The sequence below is a fragment of the Euprymna scolopes genome, chromosome 16 (genome assembly GCF_053919585.1).
Source record: "Euprymna scolopes isolate OS-2025 chromosome 16, ASM5391958v1, whole genome shotgun sequence".
Taxonomy (NCBI): Eukaryota; Metazoa; Mollusca; class Cephalopoda; order Sepiida; family Sepiolidae; genus Euprymna; species Euprymna scolopes.
In genome coordinates, this window is record NC_136497.1 from 109,731,987 (window position 1) to 109,754,150 (window position 22,164).

Below are 22,164 nucleotides of genomic sequence, written 5' to 3' on the forward strand. Positions count from 1 at the left end.
GACATGACAAACTATACATACAAAGTCAAGAAAATACACAAATGAATGACATGACAAACTTGCATACAAAGTCAAGAAAATACACAAATGAATGACATGACAAAGTGTTGCATACAAAGTCAAGAAAATACACAAATGAATGACATGACAAACTGTTGCATAACAAGTCAAGAAAATACACAAATGAATGACATGACAAACTATGCATACAAAGTCAAGAAAATACACAAATGAATGACATGACAAACTATGCATACAAAGTCAAGAAAATACACAAATGAATGACATGACAAACTATGCATACAAAGTCAAGAAAATACACAAATGAATGACATGACAAACTATGCATACAAAGTCAAGAAAATACACAAATGAATGACATTAGCAACTGTTGCATACAAAGTCAAGAAAATACACAAATGAATGACATGACAAACTGTTGCATACAAAGTCAAGAAAATACACAAATGAATGACATGACAAACTATGACTACAAAGTCAAGAAAATACACAAATAAATGACATGACAAAGTGTTGCATACAAAGTCAAGAAAATACACAAATGAATGACATGACAAAGTGTTGCATACAAAGTCAAGAAAATACACAAATGAATGACATGACAAAGTGTTTTTTTTTTTTTTTTTTTTTTTTTTTTACACAGTGATCACCACTTATCAAGGCCCGGAAGCCACTCAGGGATAAGGGTTATTGCAAGTACATCACGTTAGTGAGGAGATTTTATGAAGTGTTTAATTAGGGGGGCGGTTCATTAGGAATTTGTTAACATTAGACTTGAAGACATCCAAGTTGTAGTCCGGAGGGAAGCAGGCAGACGGAACAGAGTTCCACAGGCGTGCAGTTCTAAGAAAGAAGCTTTGCTCATGAAATCCGCGTTTTGATTTAGGCACAGATATAGAGTGGGGGAAATTTTTCACAATGGATTCAGCTAGACGGGTGATTTTCGTGAAAGTTTGGCGAGGGGGGACCAGGGATTGGAGTTCAGACGAGCACCTGCCATGAAAATAACGATAAAACAAGGATAGGCTCGCAACGTCTCTTCTGTGGGAGAGGGGTTGCAGGGTAGAGAAAAGGGCATCCCCCACTAAACCACGAAGTCTATTTTGTACTCTGTCAAGGCATGATAGGCTGTTTTTGGCAGCTCCTGCCCAGATATGGCAACAGTATTCCATCCTTGGCCGTACTTGGCTTTTATATAGATAGAGAATTGCATCAGTAGTGAGATATCTTCTGGAGCGGTAGAAGGATCCCACCATCTTTCCAGCGACCTTGGCAACAGACTTGATGTACGTGTTCCATTTCAGATCAGACGTAAAGGTCAAACCCAGAAGCTTATCAAAACACGGGGCCTCACCCAGACGAGAGCCATCCATCACAATTGATGCCAGCTGGGGATCAGAGCGTTGATGATGTAAGGATAGGAGTTTGGTTTTAGATGCATTAAAGGTAACTAGCCACATCTTCCCCCACTGAACCACGCGCTCGAGATCAGAGGAGAGAGAATCCGAGAGAACTTCGTCATTTACAGCCTTTGATGTGTTGCCGTAGATGGTCGTGTCATCAGCATAGATGTCAACGAATGATTTAAGTATGTGTTTAGGGAGGTCATTGATGTAGATCAGGAAGAGAGTTGGGCCAAGGATTGACCCCTGAGGGACTCCAGCATTTATATTGCAGGCCTCCGATTTTTGTCCATCTACCACTACTCTTATGAGCCTATCGGAGAGAAATGATTTAATGATTGAGAAAACATTTCCAGTTATACCGTAGCTGGAAATCTTGTGAAGTAGACCCTTATGCCATACTTTGTCAAAGGCCTTTGATATGTCAAGAGCAATTGCCCTAGAAAGGAAGCCTTTGTCAAGAGATTCACTAATCCTGTGGGATATAACCGTCAGCACATCTGCAGTAGATCTTGCAGAGCGGAAACCATATTGTGTGTCACTAAGAAGGTTGTTTCTGCTGAGGTGGTTGACTATTTCTCTATTTAATATTGATTCCAGTAACTTACTCATAACACAGAGAAGACTTATTGGTCTGTATTGAGAGGGAGATGACTTATCACCTGAATTCTTAAATACAGGGCAAACTGATGAGGTCTTCCAGGGGGTCGGAAAGCACTTCTCCTTAAGGCAGCGCTTAAATAGTTTCGTAAGTATGGGAGCAAGTTCTGGTTGAAGCTTTTTTAACACTATAATTGGGATGCCATCAGGGCCAGTTGCTTTACTGGAATCTAGGTTTTTTATTAGCTTGGCGACCTCATGCACGGATATTTGTATATTACCTAGCTTGTTCTGTGTTATAGGAGGAAATATGGGGAGTTGATGGCCTTCGTCGCATAGGGTAGAATTAGCTGCAAAGTTCTTTGCAAATAGTTTGGCCTTGTCTGACGCTGACGAGATAACCTCTGGTCCATTGATAATGGTTGGGATAGAACGCACACTTCTGTTCAGGATCCTATTTGTTATTTGCCAAAACTGGTGGGAACCAAGCCGCTGATCAGCTACCTTGGATTTAACAGACTGGGCATATAGCTCTCTTGCATTTTTTATTACTCTTTTACAGTGGTTGCTGGCAGTCCTGAAAGCAGCTTTAGTCTCAGTGCATCTATTACGTTGGTAGTAATGGAAAAAGTGATTTCTGTGCGCGATAGCAGCAGCACATTCTGGGGAGAACCATGGCTGGCTGTTAGGTTTTTGTTGGAATTTTTTTGATGGTATGAATTGGTCTATGCCTACAATTAACCATTCGGTCGGATCTGATACTATAGAGGACACTTCCTTTTTAAACATGGAGTGCAGAGGTAAATCAGATATGAATGTACGGAAGCTATCCCAGTCAGCCATAGAGTATCGGTATACAGTACGGTAGAGGGGTACGTCTGATGGCTTCTTACATTTTGTTTTGTGTTGCATACAAAGTCAAGAAAATACACAAATGAATGACATGACAAACTGTTGCATAACAAGTCAAGAAAATACACAAATGAATGACATGACAAACTATGACTACGAAGTCAAGAAAATACACAAATGAATGACATGACAAAGTGTTGCATACAAAGTCAAGAAAATACACAAATGAATGACATGACAAAGTGTTGCATACAAAGTCAAGAAAATACACAAATGAATGACATGACAAACTATGCATACAAAGTCAAGAAAATACACAAATGAATGACATGACAAAGTGTTGCATACAAAGTCAAGAAAATACACAAATGAATGACATGACAAACTATGCATACAAAGTCAAGAAAATACACAAATGAATGACATGACAAACTATGCATACAAAGTCAAGAAAATACACAAATGAATGACATGACAAACTATGCATACAAAGTCAAGAAAATACACAAATGAATGACATGACAAACTGTTGCATACAAAGTCAAGAAAATACACAAATGAATGACATTACAAACTGTTGCATACAAAGTCAAGAAAATACACAAATGAATGACATGACAAACTGTTGCATAACAAGTGAAGAAAATACACAAATGAATGACATGACAAACTATGCATACAAAGTCAAGAAAATACACAAATGAATGACATGACAAAGTGTTGCATACAAAGTCAAGAAAATACACAAATGAATGACATGACAAAGTGTTGCATACAAAGTCAAGAAAATACACAAATGAATGACATGACAAACTATGCATACAAAGTCAAGAAAATACACAAATGAATGACATGACAAACTATGCATACAAAGTCAAGAAAATACACAAATGAATGACATGACAAACTATGCATACAAAGTCAAGAAAATACACAAATGAATGACATGACAAACTATGCATACAAAGTCAAGAAAATACACAAATGAATGACATGACAAACTATGCATACAAAGTCAAGAAAATACACAAATGAATGACATGACAAACTTGCATACAAAGTCAAGAAAATACACAAATGAATGACATGACAAACTATGCATACAAAGTCAAGAAAATACACAAATGAATGACATGACAAAGTGTTGCATACAAAGCCAAGAAAATACACAAATGAATGACATGACAAAGTGTTGCATACAAAGTCAAGAAAATACACAAATGAATGACATGACAAACTGTTGCATACAAAGTCAAGAAAATACACAAATTAATGACATGACAAAGTATTGCATAACAAGTCAAGAAAATACACAAATGAATGACATGACAAACTATCCATACAAAGTCAAGAAAATACACAAATGAATGACATGACAAACTATGCATACAAAGTCAAGAAAATACACAAATGAATGACATGACAAAGTGTTGCATAACAAGTCAAGAAAATACACAAATGAATGACATGACAAACTATGCATACAAAGTCAAGAAAATACACAAATGAATGACATGACAAACTATACATACAAAGTCAAGAAAATACACAAATGAATGACATGACAAACTTGCATACAAAGTCAAGAAAATACACAAATGAATGACATGACAAAGTGTTGCATACAAAGTCAAGAAAATACACAAATGAATGACATGACAAACTGTTGCATAACAAGTCAAGAAAATACACAAATGAATGACATGACAAACTATGCATACAAAGTCAAGAAAATACACAAATGAATGACATGACAAACTATGCATACAAAGTCAAGAAAATACACAAATGAATGACATGACAAACTATGCATACAAAGTCAAGAAAATACACAAATGAATGACATGACAAACTTGCATACAAAGTCAAGAAAATACACAAATGAATGACATGACAAACTATGCATACAAAGTCAAGAAAATACACAAATGAATGACATGACAAAGTGTTGCATACAAAGCCAAGAAAATACACAAATGAATGACATGACAAAGTGTTGCATACAAAGTCAAGAAAATACACAAATGAATGACATGACAAACTGTTGCATACAAAGTCAAGAAAATACACAAATTAATGACATGACAAAGTATTGCATAACAAGTCAAGAAAATACACAAATGAATGACATGACAAACTATCCATACAAAGTCAAGAAAATACACAAATGAATGACATGACAAACTATGCATACAAAGTCAAGAAAATACACAAATGAATGACATGACAAAGTGTTGCATAACAAGTCAAGAAAATACACAAATGAATGACATGACAAACTATGCATACAAAGTCAAGAAAATACACAAATGAATGACATGACAAACTATACATACAAAGTCAAGAAAATACACAAATGAATGACATGACAAACTTGCATACAAAGTCAAGAAAATACACAAATGAATGACATGACAAAGTGTTGCATACAAAGTCAAGAAAATACACAAATGAATGACATGACAAACTGTTGCATAACAAGTCAAGAAAATACACAAATGAATGACATGACAAACTATGCATACAAAGTCAAGAAAATACACAAATGAATGACATGACAAACTATGCATACAAAGTCAAGAAAATACACAAATGAATGACATGACAAACTATGCATACAAAGTCAAGAAAATACACAAATGAATGACATGACAAACTATGCATACAAAGTCAAGAAAATACACAAATGAATGACATGACAAACTATGCATACAAAGTCAAGAAAATACACAAATGAATGACATGACAAAGTGTTGCATACAAAGTCAAGAAAATACACAAATGAATGACATGACAAACTATGCATACAAAGTCAAGAAAATACACAAATGAATGACATGACAAACTATGCATACAAAGTCAATAAAATACACAAATGAATGACATGACAAAGTGTTGCATACAAAGTCAAGAAAATACACAAATGAATGACATGACAAACTATGCATACAAAGTCAAGAAAATACACAAATGAATGACATGACAAACTGTTGCATACAAAGTCAAGAAAATACACAAATAAATGACATGACAAACTGTTGCATACAAAGTCAAGAAAATACACAAATGAATGACATGACAAAGTGTTGCATACAAAGTCAATAAAATACACAAATGAATGACATGACAAAGTGTTGCATACAAAGTCAAGAAAATACACAAATGAATGACATGACAAAGTGTTGCATAACAAGTCAAGAAAATACACAAATGAATGACATGACAAACTATGACTACAAAGTCAAGAAAATACACAAATGAATGACATGACAAACTATGCATACAAAGTCAAGAAAATACACAAATGAATGACATGACAAAGTGTTGCATACAAAGTCAAGAAAATACACAAATGAATGACATGACAAACTTGGATACAAAGTCAAGAAAATACACAAATGAATGACATGACAAACTGTTGCATACAAAGTCAAGAAAATACACAAATGAATGACATGACAAAGTGTTGCATAACAAGTCAAGAAAATACACAAATGAATGACATGACAAACTATGCATACAAAGTCAACAAAATACACAAATGAATGACATGACAAAGTGTTGCATAACAAGTCAAGAAAATACACAAATGAATGACATGACAAACTATGCATACAAAGTCAAGAAAATACACAAATGAATGACATGACAAAGTGTTGCATAACAAGTCAAGAAAATACACAAATGAATGACATGACAAACTATGCATACAAAGTCAAGAAAATACACAAATGAATGACATGACAAACTATGCATACAAAGTCAAGAAAATACACAAATGAATGACATGACAAACTATGTATACAAAGTCAAGAAAATACACAAATGAATGACATGACAAACTTGGATACAAAGTCAAGAAAATACACAAATGAATGACATGACAAACTTGGATACAAAGTCAAGAAAATACACAAATAAATGACATGACAAACTGTTGCATACAAAGTCAAGAAAATACACAAATGAATGACATGACAAACTGTTGCATAACAAGTCAAGAAAATACACAAATGAATGACATGACAAATTATGCATACAAAGTCAAGAAAATACACAAATGAATGACATGACAAACTGTTGCATAACAAGTCAAGAAAATACACAAATGAATGACATGACAAATTATGCATACAAAGTCAAGAAAATACACAAATGAATGACATGACAAACTATGCATACAAAGTCAAGAAAATACACAAATGAATGACATGACAAACTGTTGCATACAACGTCAAGAAAATACACAAATGAATGACATTACAAACTGTTGCATACAAAGTCAAGAAAATACACAAATGAATGACATGACAAACTATACATACAAAGTCAAGAAAATACACCAATAAATGACATGACAAACTGTTACATACAAAGTCAAGAAAATACACAAATGAATGACATGACAAACTATGCATACAAAGTCAAGAAAATACACAAATGAATGACATGACAAACTCTTGCATAACAAGTCAAGAAAATACACAAATGAATGACATGACAAACTATACATACAAAGTCAAGAAAATACACAAATGAATGACATGACAAAGTGTTGCATACAAAGTCAAGAAAATACACAAATGAATGACATGACAAACTGTTGCATACAACGTCAAGAAAATACACAAATGAATGACATTAAAAACTGTTGCATACAAAGTCAAGAAAATACACAAATGAATGACATGACAAACTATACATACAAAGTCAAGAAAATACACCAATAAATGACATGACAAACTGTTGCATACAAAGTCAAGAAAATACACAAATGAATGACATGACAAACTTGGATACAAAGTCAAGAAAATACACAAATGAATGACATGACAAACTTGGATACAAAGTCAAGAAAATACACAAATAAATGACATGACAAACTGTTGCATACAAAGTCAAGAAAATACACAAATGAATGACATGACAAACTATGCATACAAAGTCAAGAAAATACACCAATAAATGACATGACAAACTGTTGCATACAAAGTCAAGAAAATACACAAATGAATGACATGACAAACTTGGATACAAAGTCAAGAAAATACACAAATGAATGACATGACAAACTTGGATACAAAGTCAAGAAAATACACAAATAAATGACATGACAAACTGTTGCATACAAAGTCAAGAAAATACACAAATGAATGGCATGACAAACTATGCATACAAAGTCAAGAAAATACACAAATAAATGACATGACAAACTATGCATACAAAGTCAAGAAAATACACAAATGAATGACATGACAAACTGTTGCATACAAAGTCAAGAAAATACACAAATGAATGGCATGACAAACTATGCATACAAAGTCAAGAAAATACACAAATAAATGACATGACAAACTATGCATACAAAGTCAAGAAAATACACAAATGAATGACATGACAAACTGTTGCATACAAAGTCAAGAAAATACACAAATGAATGACATGACAAACTATGCATACAAAGTCAAGAAAATACACAAATGAATGACATGACAAACTATGCATACAAAGTCAAGAAAATACACAAATGAATGACATGACAAACTGTTGCATACAACGTCAAGAAAATACACAAATGAATGACATGACAAACTGTTGCATACAAAGTCAAGAAAATACACAAATGAATGACATGACAAACTATACATACAAAGTCAAGAAAATACACAAATAAATGACATGACAAACTGTTGCATACAAAGTCAAGAAAATACACAAATGAATGACATGACAAACTGTTGCATACAACGTCAAGAAAATACACAAATGAATGACATGACAAACTGTTGCATACAAAGTCAAGAAAATACACAAATGAATGACATTACAAACTATGCATACAAAGTCAAGAAAATACACCAATAAATGACATGACAAACTGTTGCATACAAAGTCAAGAAAATACACAAATGAATGACATGACAAACTGTTGCATACAACGTCAAGAAAATACACAAATGAATGACATGACAAAGTGTTGCATACAAAGTCAAGAAAATACACAAATGAATGACATGACAAACTGTTGCATACAAAGTCAAGAAAATACACAAATGAATGACATGACAAACTGTTGCATACAAAGTCAAGAAAATACACAAATGAATGACATGACAAAGTGTTGCATACAAAGTCAAGAAAATACACAAATGAATGACATGACAAATTATGCATACAAAGTCAAGAAAATACACAAATGAATGACATGACAAACTATGCATACAAAGTCAAGAAAATACACAAATGAATGACATGACAAACTGTTGCATACAAAGTCAAGAAAATACACAAATGAATGACATGACAAACTATACATACAAAGTCAAGAAAATACACCAATAAATGACATGACAAACTGTTGCATACAAAGTCAAGAAAATACACAAATGAATGACATGACAAACTGTTGCATACAAGGTCAAGAAAATACACAAATGAATGACATGACAAACTATGCATACAAAGTCAAGAAAATACACAAATGAATGACATGACAAACTATACATACAAAGTCAAGAAAATACACCAATAAATGACATGACAAACTGTTGCATACAAAGTCAAGAAAATACACAAATGAATGACATGACAAACTCTTGCATAACAAGTCAAGAAAATACACAAATGAATGACATGACAAAGTGTTGCATACAAAGTCAAGAAAATACACAAATGAATGACATTAGCCACTGTTGCATACAAAGTCAAGAAAATACACAAATGAATGACATGACAAAGTGTTGCATACAAAGTCAAGAAAATACACAAATGAATGACATGACAAACTATGCATACAAAGTCAAGAAAATACACAAATGAATGACATGACAAAGTGTTGCATACAAAGTCAAGAAAATACACAAATGAATGACATGACAAAGTGTTGCATACAAAGTCAAGAAAATACACAAATGAATGACATGACAAACTGTTGCATACAAAGTCAAGAAAATACACAAATGAATGACATTAGCCACTGTTGCATACAAAGTCAAGAAAATACACAAATGAATGACATGACAAAGTGTTGCATACAAAGTCAAGAAAATACACAAATGAATGACATGACAAACTGTTGCATACAAAGTCAAGAAAATACACAAATGAATGACATTAGCCACTGTTTCATACAAAGTCAAGAAAATACACAAATGAATGACATGACAAAGTGTTGCATACAAAGTCAAGAAAATACACAACTGAATGACATGACAAAGTGTTGCATACAAAGTCAAGAAAATACACAAATGAATGACATGACAAACTATGCATACAAAGTCAAGAAAATACAGAAATGAATGACATGACAAAGTGTTGCATACAAAGTCAAGAAAATACACAAATGAATGACATGACAAAGTGTTGCATACAAAGTCAAGAAAATACACAAATGAATGACATGACAAAGTGTTGCATACAAAGTCAAGAAAATACACAAATGAATGACATGACAAAGTGTTGCATACAAAGTCAAGAAAATACACAAATGAATGACATTAGCAACTGTTGCATACAAAGTCAAGAAAATACACAAATGAATGACATGACAAAGTGTTGCATACAAAGTCAAGAAAATACACAAATGAATGACATGACAAAGTGTTGCATACAAAGTCAAGAAAATACACAAATGAATGACATGACAAAGTGTTGCATACAAAGTCAAGAAAATACACAAATGAATGACATTAGCAACTTTTGCATACAAAGTCAAGAAAATACACAAATGAATGACATGACAAACTGTTGCATACAAAGTCAAGAAAATACACAAATGAATGACATGAGCAACTGTTGCATACAAAGTCAAGAAAATACACAAATGAAGAACATTAGCAACTGTGTCATACAAAGTCAAGAAAATACACAAATGAATGACATGACAAAGTGTTGCATATAAAGTCAAGAAAATACACAAATGAATGACATTAGCAACTGTTGCATACAAAGTCAAGAAAATACACAAATGAATGACATGACAAAGTGTTGCATACAAAGTCAAGAAAATACACAAATGAATGACATGACAAACTGTTGCATAACAAGTCAAGAAAATACACAAATGAATGACATTAGCAACTGTTGCATACAAAGTCAAGAAAATACACAAATGAATGACGTGAGCAACTGTTGCATACAAAGTCAAGAAAATACACAAATGAATGACATCAACATTGTTATTCTCAGTTCTGCACACGACAAATCCTTGCTGGCCATGGTAAAGACAAGGAGAGGACAGTGGATGCGATATAAACTCTACCTGGATTTTCCTGGATAGAGCTCTAATAGCAAGGTAGCTCTTACACTACCACATTCCCACCACTCTTACTCCCATGATGAACAAGGTTGAACCTTAGGAGGGCAGGAGGGCTTCCATTGCTGCTGCACTTGTTGCTGTTGCTGGGAGGAGGAGGAGGAGGAGGAGGAGGAGCAGCAGCAACAGCATCTTGGTGTAGTTTTCTTTATTGAATTTATCTGAGAGATCAATGAATGTGTTAGGCAGTTTCATTGGCAAAACAGTATTTTAAGTTCTTTATTAGCCATTGTGCAATTGATTAAGAATAATTGTGTCTTTCTATGGTAGACAATTCTGCGGCAGACTGTTCTGTTGGACAGTTGAGTTTTCCCTCCTATTACTGTAGACTCTCTGTGCATGTTCATGTTGTTGACTGTCTGCCATGTTTGGCTTGATCCTCGAATTGCTCATTGCTGCTAACACTGTAGTAACATGGAATCCACATATACTGAAGTCAAGGAGAATTTTATGGATATTGCATTCATCAGTATCTGTTGAAGGTTGGGGTGGGTGATCATTCTCCAACCAAAGAACAGCTGATTGACTATTACTAATAACAGACTTTCTGGTAGGATTCTTTGATCTGCACAATCTGTAAGACAGTATCGATGACTGTTATATCATGGAATGTGTTGGATCAATATAACATAAAATATCTTATCACAGAGAGTCCAGCCTTCATGTTGGGTATGTAAGAGCTCATGAGGAAATAAACATAACACTTACGAACAAATAAGGAAACATTTCACTGTTACATAACGATATACGTTTATTAAGAGAGAGAGAGAGACACACACACACACACACACACACACACAACTACAATTCAAACATAATAGATGAAAGTTAGAAGTCCAAAATGATAAATGGATGAACGGGAAATGATGTTCATCTCGACATTTTTCAGAGTCACTCTGTTTTCCCTCCACTGTTCACTTCCGGTTGTTCATCTCACGAGAAATCGCAAGAAATCAACGTTTAGGACTACGAACAAAGGGAGGCAACTTTGGCCAAAGAAGCAAAGAGTTACTTTCCTTTGCATTATTTTTCTTTCATGGTATAATGAGGGAGTGTAAATAATGAGGGAGTGTAAATATCGTCAGTGTAAATAGTTGTATCGTAGGTTTCCTAATTCTCTTCCAGTAACCTCATCACCTGTTGTTTATTTTAAGCCAGTCTTGCACTCCATTGTCTCAAAGATGTGTTATCCAATTGAAAACTATAGCTTAAGAAAGTTAGAGTTGTATGTGAGCTTTCTTAACCCAATGATAGAGATTCAGGTTTTGCCGGATTTCATGTTTTCTCTGTCTAACTCCTGTGTATTTGCCAGCCACAAGAATTTCTCCATTATGAAGACACAGCTGTTTTCCTCTGGTCTCCATTGTAGAGAAATTGTTTTTTGTCAGAGTTGTAATGTATGGAGAGTAAAAAATACATTGTAGATGCACTTTCGGCAGCTCAGTAACTCTTGCTTCTTCTATTTTGTCAAAAACATTCCTCATTTACAATGAGCAATGTTTTTGACAAAGGGAGAAGAAATATCTGTACACTGTGTTTTTCCTGAGCAGTCGCTTGAGATTTATTTTCTCTTTTTATTTCTATTCTTTTGGCCATGTCACTAATGAAGGTAAATGTTTTACCTGGGCTGACATTATCTATGTGATAGTCAGGGACCCGAACCTTGGATTAACCACCAAAGAGGCCATCCTATCAGCAGGTGCAAAGTACTGAGGCTGCTGTATTGCCATTTGGTGAATGAATTCTGAACCATGATGTAGCCTCTAGTGAAGCCTCTCAATGCCATATTAGTGGGTAATGTTACGTTTTTTCCTCTACATAGTTGGAAAAATCATTCTTTGTTGCTTTTTTTTTCTGATCTACTCTTACAACTCTGCCAATGTTTTCCACATTTCTCAATTCTCAAAAATGAAAAATCACAAGAAACAAAACAAGATCAGAACTCCAACTCCCAACATAGACCCCCACTACCAGATCTCTTTCTCTAACATCAGGTGTTTATATTCCAACCTTCCTGAGGTTGAAATTTAATTCCAGGAGACTAAACCTGACCTATTATTCCTCTGCAAAACTGACATTGGTCTGTTTCCATAAATGAGTTCATGATTAAAGAACACTCAAACTTGACATCAAAGTTTGACCCCAAAAGTCATCATGAGTATGGAATATGTTAGAGATATTTTATTCCATATAGTGAAGATCCTGATTTGCCTTATATGTGCTTCAGAGTAGCACTTGCTCATGGTGTTCATATTTGCTATAGCCTCCATAACAGCGGAATTACTCTCTGAGAAAAATTGACCACATTTTGTCTACCCATCCCTCAGCTAACATTCACGCCTGCGGAGACCTCAATGTTCACAATATTGAATTGCTAGTCCACTCAAACAAAATGGATGATGCGGGCAGGTATTGTTATGATTTCTTGATTGCCTATGACCTAGAACAAATTGTCCACAAACCCACCTGTACACCCAACTCCAACGGACAATATGCAAGTTTCCTTAACTTTTTTCTTACAACTTGCCCAGAATGTGCTCATCCTCGATTCTGTCTCCATTGGGATCTTCCGATCACTCATTTGTCTTGGTTAAGATAAAAAAAAATGTAATAAACTCTTAGATGTACCTCTCTATCGTAATGTATATTACATTATGATCGAGATACTCTATGGCTTCCAAATATTTATATCAGATATACATCTGCACTCCATGTTCAAAAAGAATGTGTCCTCTTCACTATGTGATCTGACTGAATTGTTAATTGTCGGTATAGATTGCTAAATACACTCCAAGAAATTCCAGCAAAAGCTCAACAGTCAGCCATGTTTCACAGAAACCACTATTTTCATTGCTTCTTAATGTAATAGATGTTGTGAAACTAAAGCCACCTTTAGGAATGCCAGCAACCATTGCAAAAGAGTAATAAAGAATGAAAGAGATTCGTATGCTCAGTACATCAAGTAACTGAGAAGTAACTTGATTCCCACCAATTTTGGCAAATAACAGAGTGCATGTCTTCTATCCCTATCCTCATCAATGGATTTGAGGTAATTTTGTCAGCATCTAACAAAGCAAAACTTTTTACCAATAACTTTACAGCAAATTCTTTGCAACCAGGGACACCTACTCCCCATAGTTCCTCCTATGATTGAATACACACTATGCAACATACAAACAATGATGTTGCCAAGCTTATCAAAAACCTTTATTTTAGTAAAGTAACTCGCCCCGATGGCATTCCAGTCAAAGCTTTAACCAGAACTAGCTCCAAAAGCTGTTTAAACATTGCCTTAAGGAGAAATGCTTCCAAACAGCCTTGAAAACTTCATCAGTCTTCCATATATTTAAAAATTCTGGAGATTGATCATCTCCCTCTCGGTACAGACCAATCAGTCCCCTGTGCATCATGAGTAAGTTGCTGGAATCTGTGATAAACACTGAAGTGGTAAACTACCTCAGCAAAAATAACCTGCTCAGTGACATGCAATATGGTTTCCATTTTGCCATGTTATATCACAGGATTAGTGAATCTCTTGACAGGGGCTTCTTTTCTAGAGCAATAGCTCTTGACATATCAAAGGCTGTTGATAGAGGATGGCATAAAAGTTACTCCACAAGATTGTCAGTTAAATAGCTGAAAATGTCCTCTCCGTTATTAAATCCTTTCTCCCTGATATATAATATTATATATAGATATAGATAGATATATTATAAGAGTAGTCATTGATGAGCAGAAATCAGAAACTCATAGTATTAATGCTGGCATCCCTCATGGTTTCATCCTTAGCCTAACTCTCTTCCTGATCTTCATCATTGATATCCCAAATCACATTCTTATATCATTTGTAGACATTTACGTAGATGATACCACAATCTATGGCAACACTTCAAAGACCAGCAATGATGAAGATCTATCCGATTCCCTTTCTTCTAATCTTGAGAACCTGGTTCAATAGGAAAAGGGGTAGTTGGTTAATTTTAATGCATCGAAAACAAAGTTTCTCTCCTTTAATCATAATTGTTCTGACCTCCATCACACCCAAATTGAAACGAATGGCTCTCCATTTCTTGACAAGCTTCTGAGACTGACCTTCACTCCTGATCTGAAATGGAGCATATACATCAGATCTGTTGTCAAGATCGCTGAAAAAATGGTTGGATCACTCTACCGCTCCAGTAGGTATCTCACTGCCAATGCAATCCTCTATCTGTATAAGAGCCAGGTATGCCTCAACATGGAGCACTGTTTACATATCTGGGCAGGAGCTGCTCAGCACACCATATCCAGCATTGATGGCGCAGCACACCATATCCAGCATTGATGGACTTCAAAACCAGCTTCAAAATCTAGTAGGTGATGCCATTTTCTCTTCCCTGTAACGTTTTTCCTACAGAAGAGATGTTGCGAGTCTATCTCTGCTTTATTGTTATTTTCATGGCAAGTGCTCGACTGAACTCCAATCTATGGTCCACCTTGCCAAACTTTTACAAAAACACTTGACTAGCTACAACCACTATATACGATTTCCCCCACTCTCTATCAATGCCTAAATCTGAACACAGATTCCATTAACAAAGCTTCTTTCCCAAAACTGCCCCGCCTGTGGAACATTGTTCTGCTGACCTGCTTCCTGGTTGAATACAACATGGTGGCCTTCAAATCCAATGTAAACAAGTTCTTGTTGAGCTGTTAACAATTACTGCACTACAACTTTAGATTTATCAGCCCTTATCTTCGAGTGGCCTTCAGGTGATTTCCCAGTAAAAAAAGATGTGTTACTGATTTAAATAGCTGGAGGAGATGATCATCTGTACTGCGACCAAGTTGAAATTACGCCTCATATTCATTCCGTATACCCCTTCACTCATCTAGGAAATCAAAACAATTTTTGACTGATCTCTTCATTACTTTCCTAACTCTTAAGCTCAAGGATATTGGTTTGGATGAATATCACCAACTTATTAGATTTGAGAGGCTTTTGTTGAGGACCAGAACAAATTGTGTTTCATGTAGCTACTGCGGTTAGGCCAAGGTTGTGGAGGAAACAGAGGTGGATCATATCAGGTCTAGCTACACTCATTGAATTTAGACATTTTAGATCTGATTCAACTTTGCCTAGGGTGAAATTTCTTGCTGCAACTTCTTAAATTGTCTTTAGTGAACTTAAGCATTTGCCTTCTATTTTTGAACGTTGCATTGATAATGCAGGTTTGCACATTGATAATGTTTTAAAAGAACAAACACATCTTTGTTGTTGCTTCTAATAATTATTATGATGATGATGATGATGTGAACAACAATAAATAATTATTATATAAACACATTTGTTTCTTATTTTCCAGTGAGAAGACAAAAAGACGCACAAAAACTATTCCTAACACAAATGACCCTACATGGAATCAGACATTTGCCTATGTTGCTGGCAAAGAGTCACATTTCAGACAGAGACTGCTGGAACTCACAGTTTGGGATTATGATAGGATGGGTGCAAGTGAATTTCTGGGTGAAGTAAGTATTTATTTTGCTGTTCAATCTTTTTTATATAATTTTGATTATTATAGCGTCATTCATGTTTGATTTGCATCTATGTCCTGTATTCTACTCCCTATGAAATGTCTTGCAGACATGATTTAGTGGATTCATCTTGAAAACTTATGTTTAAACCAATAATCTACGTAATCTACTTAATTTGTTCTTTTTGCTGCATTAATGTAATATTTGGCATGTCTCTTTTTTTTTAATCAATCAATCATGAATATTGCTGTTTTTACATTGAACATTTTGAACATTTTGAATTTTACTCCAAAATTATTAATTTCAGGTGATAATTGACTTATCTAGAGCCAACTTTAAGGATGATCTTCTTTGGTATACATTACGACAACATGATGAGTCCAGCATTTCACTGCCCACATCTTCATCACGCACAGTAAGGCAAACATTTTAAATCTTCAAATTTGTATAAATTATTATTAAACATCTTTAATATATTAACTATAATGTTGCTTTGCTTCATTTTAAGTTATTTAGTATTTTTTAAAATTACATTTTCACCCCAAACAAGGCACATTGCTACTTTGTTGTAGGGAGCTACTATCAGGGACATAAGCATCACGGGTAATGTGTAGGGAGTTGGGCAGCAAGATGTCGGTTCACATTACATTTGAACTTCTGCATGTCAGTATAGTTGGGGAAGCAGGGACCTAGAAGGGAATTCCAAAGTCTAGCGGTTCTGGGGAAGAAACTACTGGAGTAGAAGGCTCTCTTATATCTAGGGATCTCTACTGTGAAGGGGTGGGATTTAGCTGTTTGTCGGGGGTATTTACGTCGAGGGGGCACAAGTGCTTGCAGTTCATCAGAGCATTCATCGTTAAAGTACTTGTAGAACAGGCAGAGGGATGCAACATTACGTTGATGGAACAGAGGATGAAGTTTAGCTGACAGTTCAGGACCTATTAGGTTGGCGACTCTCTTGTGAACCTTGTCTAGGAGTGAGAGACTAATGACAGATGCCCAAATATAACAACAATACTCATTAGATGGGCAAATGGTGGCCTTATAGAGGTATAGGATACTTTCAGGCATTAACAGCTTTCTTGTATATTTCTTGTTGTTGTATATATTTTACAAATTTAAAATAAGTTTTCCAGATTTTTAGCATCATTTGTATAGATGAAAGAATTCAAGCAAATATGAGTAAACTAATCTCTTTTTAGATTTATATAATTGTTGAATGTATATAAATTAGAAATGCTTAACAGAAGTACTTAAAATCATTAGTAGATTATCCTGTGATTCTGAATAAACTAGAGGTTAATAAATTCCAAAATCGGGGTTAAGTCAACATCAGAGGTCATTCATTCTGGATTAAGAAGACTTTATATACGAAACAATTAAAGCATGAGGCTACAGCTATAGCCATTAAACAAAATAAGCATGTGCTTAGTGCATCAAGGAAAGACAACTGCATGAGGATTTTTAAAAGGATTAATCTTACCCTGAGACCATCTCCCACTGTATGTCATTTGAGCAGTACCCTTCACCCCATTTTTATATATATACATACATCATCACTTCCATCAAGTTGTCTCTCTCTCTCTCTCTCTCTCTCTCTCTCTCTCTCCTACTCTGTTTATTAACAGTTGAAAGTAATAAAGAAAGGAAAGAAGAAAAAGATTGGAATCATTCATTATAAACAAAAAAGCAAATGCTATGATAAATAGTAATATTATTTAGTTGAAGAGGAGAGAGCAGAGAGAGAATAGGTAACAAGCAGTGATAGACTAATTTTGGATTTTGTCTTTTTATTTTTTATATTCAATTAGTTTTGCAAGTTCATTCCTTATTTACTGATTATAACCTATAAATTGTGACCATTACATTTGATTCACATTCCATGATATTTTATAGTTAAATCATATTCATATTTTTTCCATTTTTTTTTTTTTTAGAAAAGTAGTCACGATCCTGATGATGTTCAAAAAGTTCATCTATCTCCTCCAGCCAGCTCTCGAGGATTCAGTGATAGTGACATGTCAGAATTTGACTATGATGATAGCTTTCAAACAGGTTAGTGTTGTAGCCCTCCATGTTGTACAAAAATTGGCTTTCTGCATAAATAATGCATATATGTACAGCTATGCATAGCTATGTACAGGGTGTGTCTGGTATTTGAGAACATTTATTACATTTTTAAGGATAATAAAAATACAAACATCACATATGTAATTAAATAAAACAACATTGGTTCATAAGTGGCACTTTTATTGTATAATTTCATTCAATAAAATCTTCCTCAGCTCCAATCACAGCTTCTATTCAAGACCTAAACCTTTGGCGGGTCCTCGTCAGTGTTGTCCATTACTATGAATGATTTCAGAGAATCTTTAGTGTTGTGAGCATGTCTTTCAACATCTCTCTCAACAAAACCCCGCATGTAATAATCTAACGGATTATGGTCTGGAGAGCTTGGAGGCTGCAAGTTGGGGGTAATGAGATCATGAAAATGTTCTGCTAACCATTCTTGAGTGGTTTGAGCTTTATGTAATGGTGCAGAGTCTTTTGGATCTTATTAAACGATTTTCTTTGGTGATCTTGAACATAAACTGGTCTCTCTTCATCGCATAGGACTTGTATCAAAGATTCTCATGGACAGTCCTTCAAATTGTAGCTTTGGAGACACTGAGATTTTTTGCAATTGACCTCATTGACTTTTGGGAGCTCTCGTCAATATTCTGAACTTGTTGAATAAATTTGTGTGTTCTAATGTTGTCAAACATTGCCAGTGCCTTTAACGTTTAGCAACAGGATAAATCTGGTCATCATTATCTTCTAATTCTTTGTGAACTTTAAAAACAAAGCATCAAGCGACTTTAAGAAATTGTGGAATTTGCAAATTGTTGTGTTCTGCCATTATTTCAACTATTACAGAATGTCTTTTCATTCCCTGTGTTAGTTTATTATCTCCCATGATTGATTGTCTATAAAAAAAGTAAAAGGTAGTATACAGGTAAGAATTGGTAAAATAAGTGATGTTCTCAAACACCAGACGCACCTTGTATATACATGTGTAAGTAAACTAAAATGAAATTGGGGAATAAAGCAACATTATTATACATTATTATACATTTTAAAAATGGCTAAATAATTTTTTCTTCTGAAACAAAATTTGGATGCACAGACACATGCTTGCATGTTGACTTCAATATATTCCATTTTCATTGTCGTTATCCTTTTATTCAATTTTAGTTTACCTATCCATTCTGCCATATTTTCATCCTTAAAATATCTCTCTCTCTGTCTCTCTCTTTCTTTCTCTCTCTTTCTCTCTCACACACACAAGTGAATCTACAGTTTGTCTGTAGAGTGTAAACATGATGATAAAAACACAAGATTTTATTCATACGAAAAACCTTCGATATGATTCTCGTCATTTACAATGCAAATATTGAAGCGTTTTGCAAAACTTAAATCAAGTGTATTTCATCTCATATCCCAGAAAAAGAAATCAAGATGGAAAATAGGAAATGATGAGACTACTTCACATGATCACATCTTAGCAAAACTTCAAATTTAAAACATTTGCATCTTAAAATGATGCATTTCTGGACATTGAAAATCGTTTTATGAAAATCATAAAAGCATATAAATCATAAAAGCATATAAATCATAGATGTTAATATATTTTTTTATATTTTACCTTTTTTACCTTTATCGAAAAATACATTTTTTATAAAAATAGCATGAATAAAATTTGTATAAATAACTTGAAATCCGAAACATTTAAGTATTTATTTTGTTTCTTTACTGCTTATTTCAGGTGTCTTTTGATGACATTACCTTATCTACACACATCTTCACATATATAGTAATTATATATTCAAAATTTATATATATATATATATATACTAGCTGTACCCGGCCATGCGTTGCTGTGGCTCAGTTTGTTAAAATGGAACACATGTGAAAGTAGAGAAAAGTTTGATTCTTTTTTTCAAGAGAATGTACAAATTATTTTTTTTAACAGATGTTAAGAAAATAAACAGAAAAATACTTCCATCATTAATTATGCAAAAAAATAAATAAAATGTTGATTTAGTGTTTCAATATTATGCTTATAAATTACAATAAAACTTGCTGAGTATGCACTGTTTTAAGGTTGTTGTAAAAATGGAACGGAAACTTAAATTTCGCTTCGTTTTAATCTTTCTTAATTTTTTAATTGTGCCCCCCCCCAAACGAATATAATCGAAACAATAACATTCAACAATTGTATTTTATGTATATAAAACACAAAATATTTATTTAAAAAAAATTTTTTTTTTTAAAAGTTAATAACGAAAGGGTAATAATTCCATTTTTAAACGAAAAAGTCAGTTTGGTATATCTTTTTGTTATTTTTTACATAAGTCCAGCTTACCATTCACATTGCAAATGTCGACATTTATAGGTTGTCGGGTATGTTTACAACGAATAAACACTCCAATCTTGTAGATGTATCAGAATTTTTGTAGGAATTTTTTACACCCCTATCATGAAACTGCGAATAAAATATAAAAATCTCGTAATTTCTCTTTTAAAAATGGGTTGTTTATTTTCTTTATGGATTATACTTCCAAAATAAACTATTAAAGTTGTTTTTAAAGTAATAGAAATATTTTTTGTATTTTTTAAAAAACAGTAATGAATTTTACGAACTCAATATTTTTCAATTTTTAAACTTTAAAAATCTATCAAAATTTTTCTATTGATTCTATTTTTACGATATTTTCAGGGTCAATGTGAAATTTTATGCTCTTTCCAATAAACCGAATATAATATTTTAGACAAACGTTTCTTTTTAATTCACGCTCCCCCCATTTTCAAGTGTCTAGTAAAAAGTAAATAATTAATTTACTCACCAAAGTTTTATATATCACAAATTGAAGAGAAAAGGTCAATAAGTAATATATTCAAATTTAAAACAAAAAAAGTAGTGTTTTTTAGAAATTTACCTGTAAAGTTCGAAGTTTAAAACCTTTTTTTTTAAACCACGTTGTTTGTTTTTTCTTTTGTTTTTTTTTTTTATGAAACCTTGGTCCTTGCTCCTTTAATTAAAAAAAAATTAGGGCTTCAATTACATTTTTCGAGTAGTTATAAGCTTGGAAAGACAGGGGGTAGAATAATTCACGCCTCCCATTTTGAAATGTCTATTAAAAAGTAAATAATTTATTCACCAAAGTGTTATATATCACAAATTGAAGAGAAAATGTCAATAAATAATATATTCAAATTTAAAACAAAAAAAGTAGTGTTTTTTAGAAATTTACCAGTAAAGTCCGAAGTTAAAACCTTTTTTTTTTTTTAAATATGTTGTTTGTTTTTGTTTTTTGTTTTTTTTTAATGAAACCTTGGTCCTTGCTCCTTTAATTGGAAAAAAAATTAGGGCTTGAGTTACATTTTTCGAGGAGTTATAAGCTTGGAAAGACGGGG

At 33.7% G+C, this 22,164-nt stretch overlaps 1 protein-coding gene across 7 annotated transcripts in view; it reads left to right on the forward strand.

Moving 5' to 3' along the window:
• LOC145296047 (regulating synaptic membrane exocytosis protein 2-like) overlaps nt 1-22,164 on the forward strand; it is an 874,180-nt gene that overhangs the window by 683,135 nt on the left and 168,881 nt on the right. For all 7 annotated transcript variants that reach the window (XM_080142091.1, XM_080142092.1, XM_080142093.1 and 4 more), the window contains 3 exons: nt 16,536-16,701; nt 17,015-17,122; nt 18,645-18,762. In XM_080142091.1, coding sequence (XP_079998217.1) covers nt 16,536-16,701; nt 17,015-17,122; nt 18,645-18,762 — 392 coding nt within the window. The remainder of the gene's footprint in view (nt 1-16,535; nt 16,702-17,014; nt 17,123-18,644; nt 18,763-22,164) is intronic.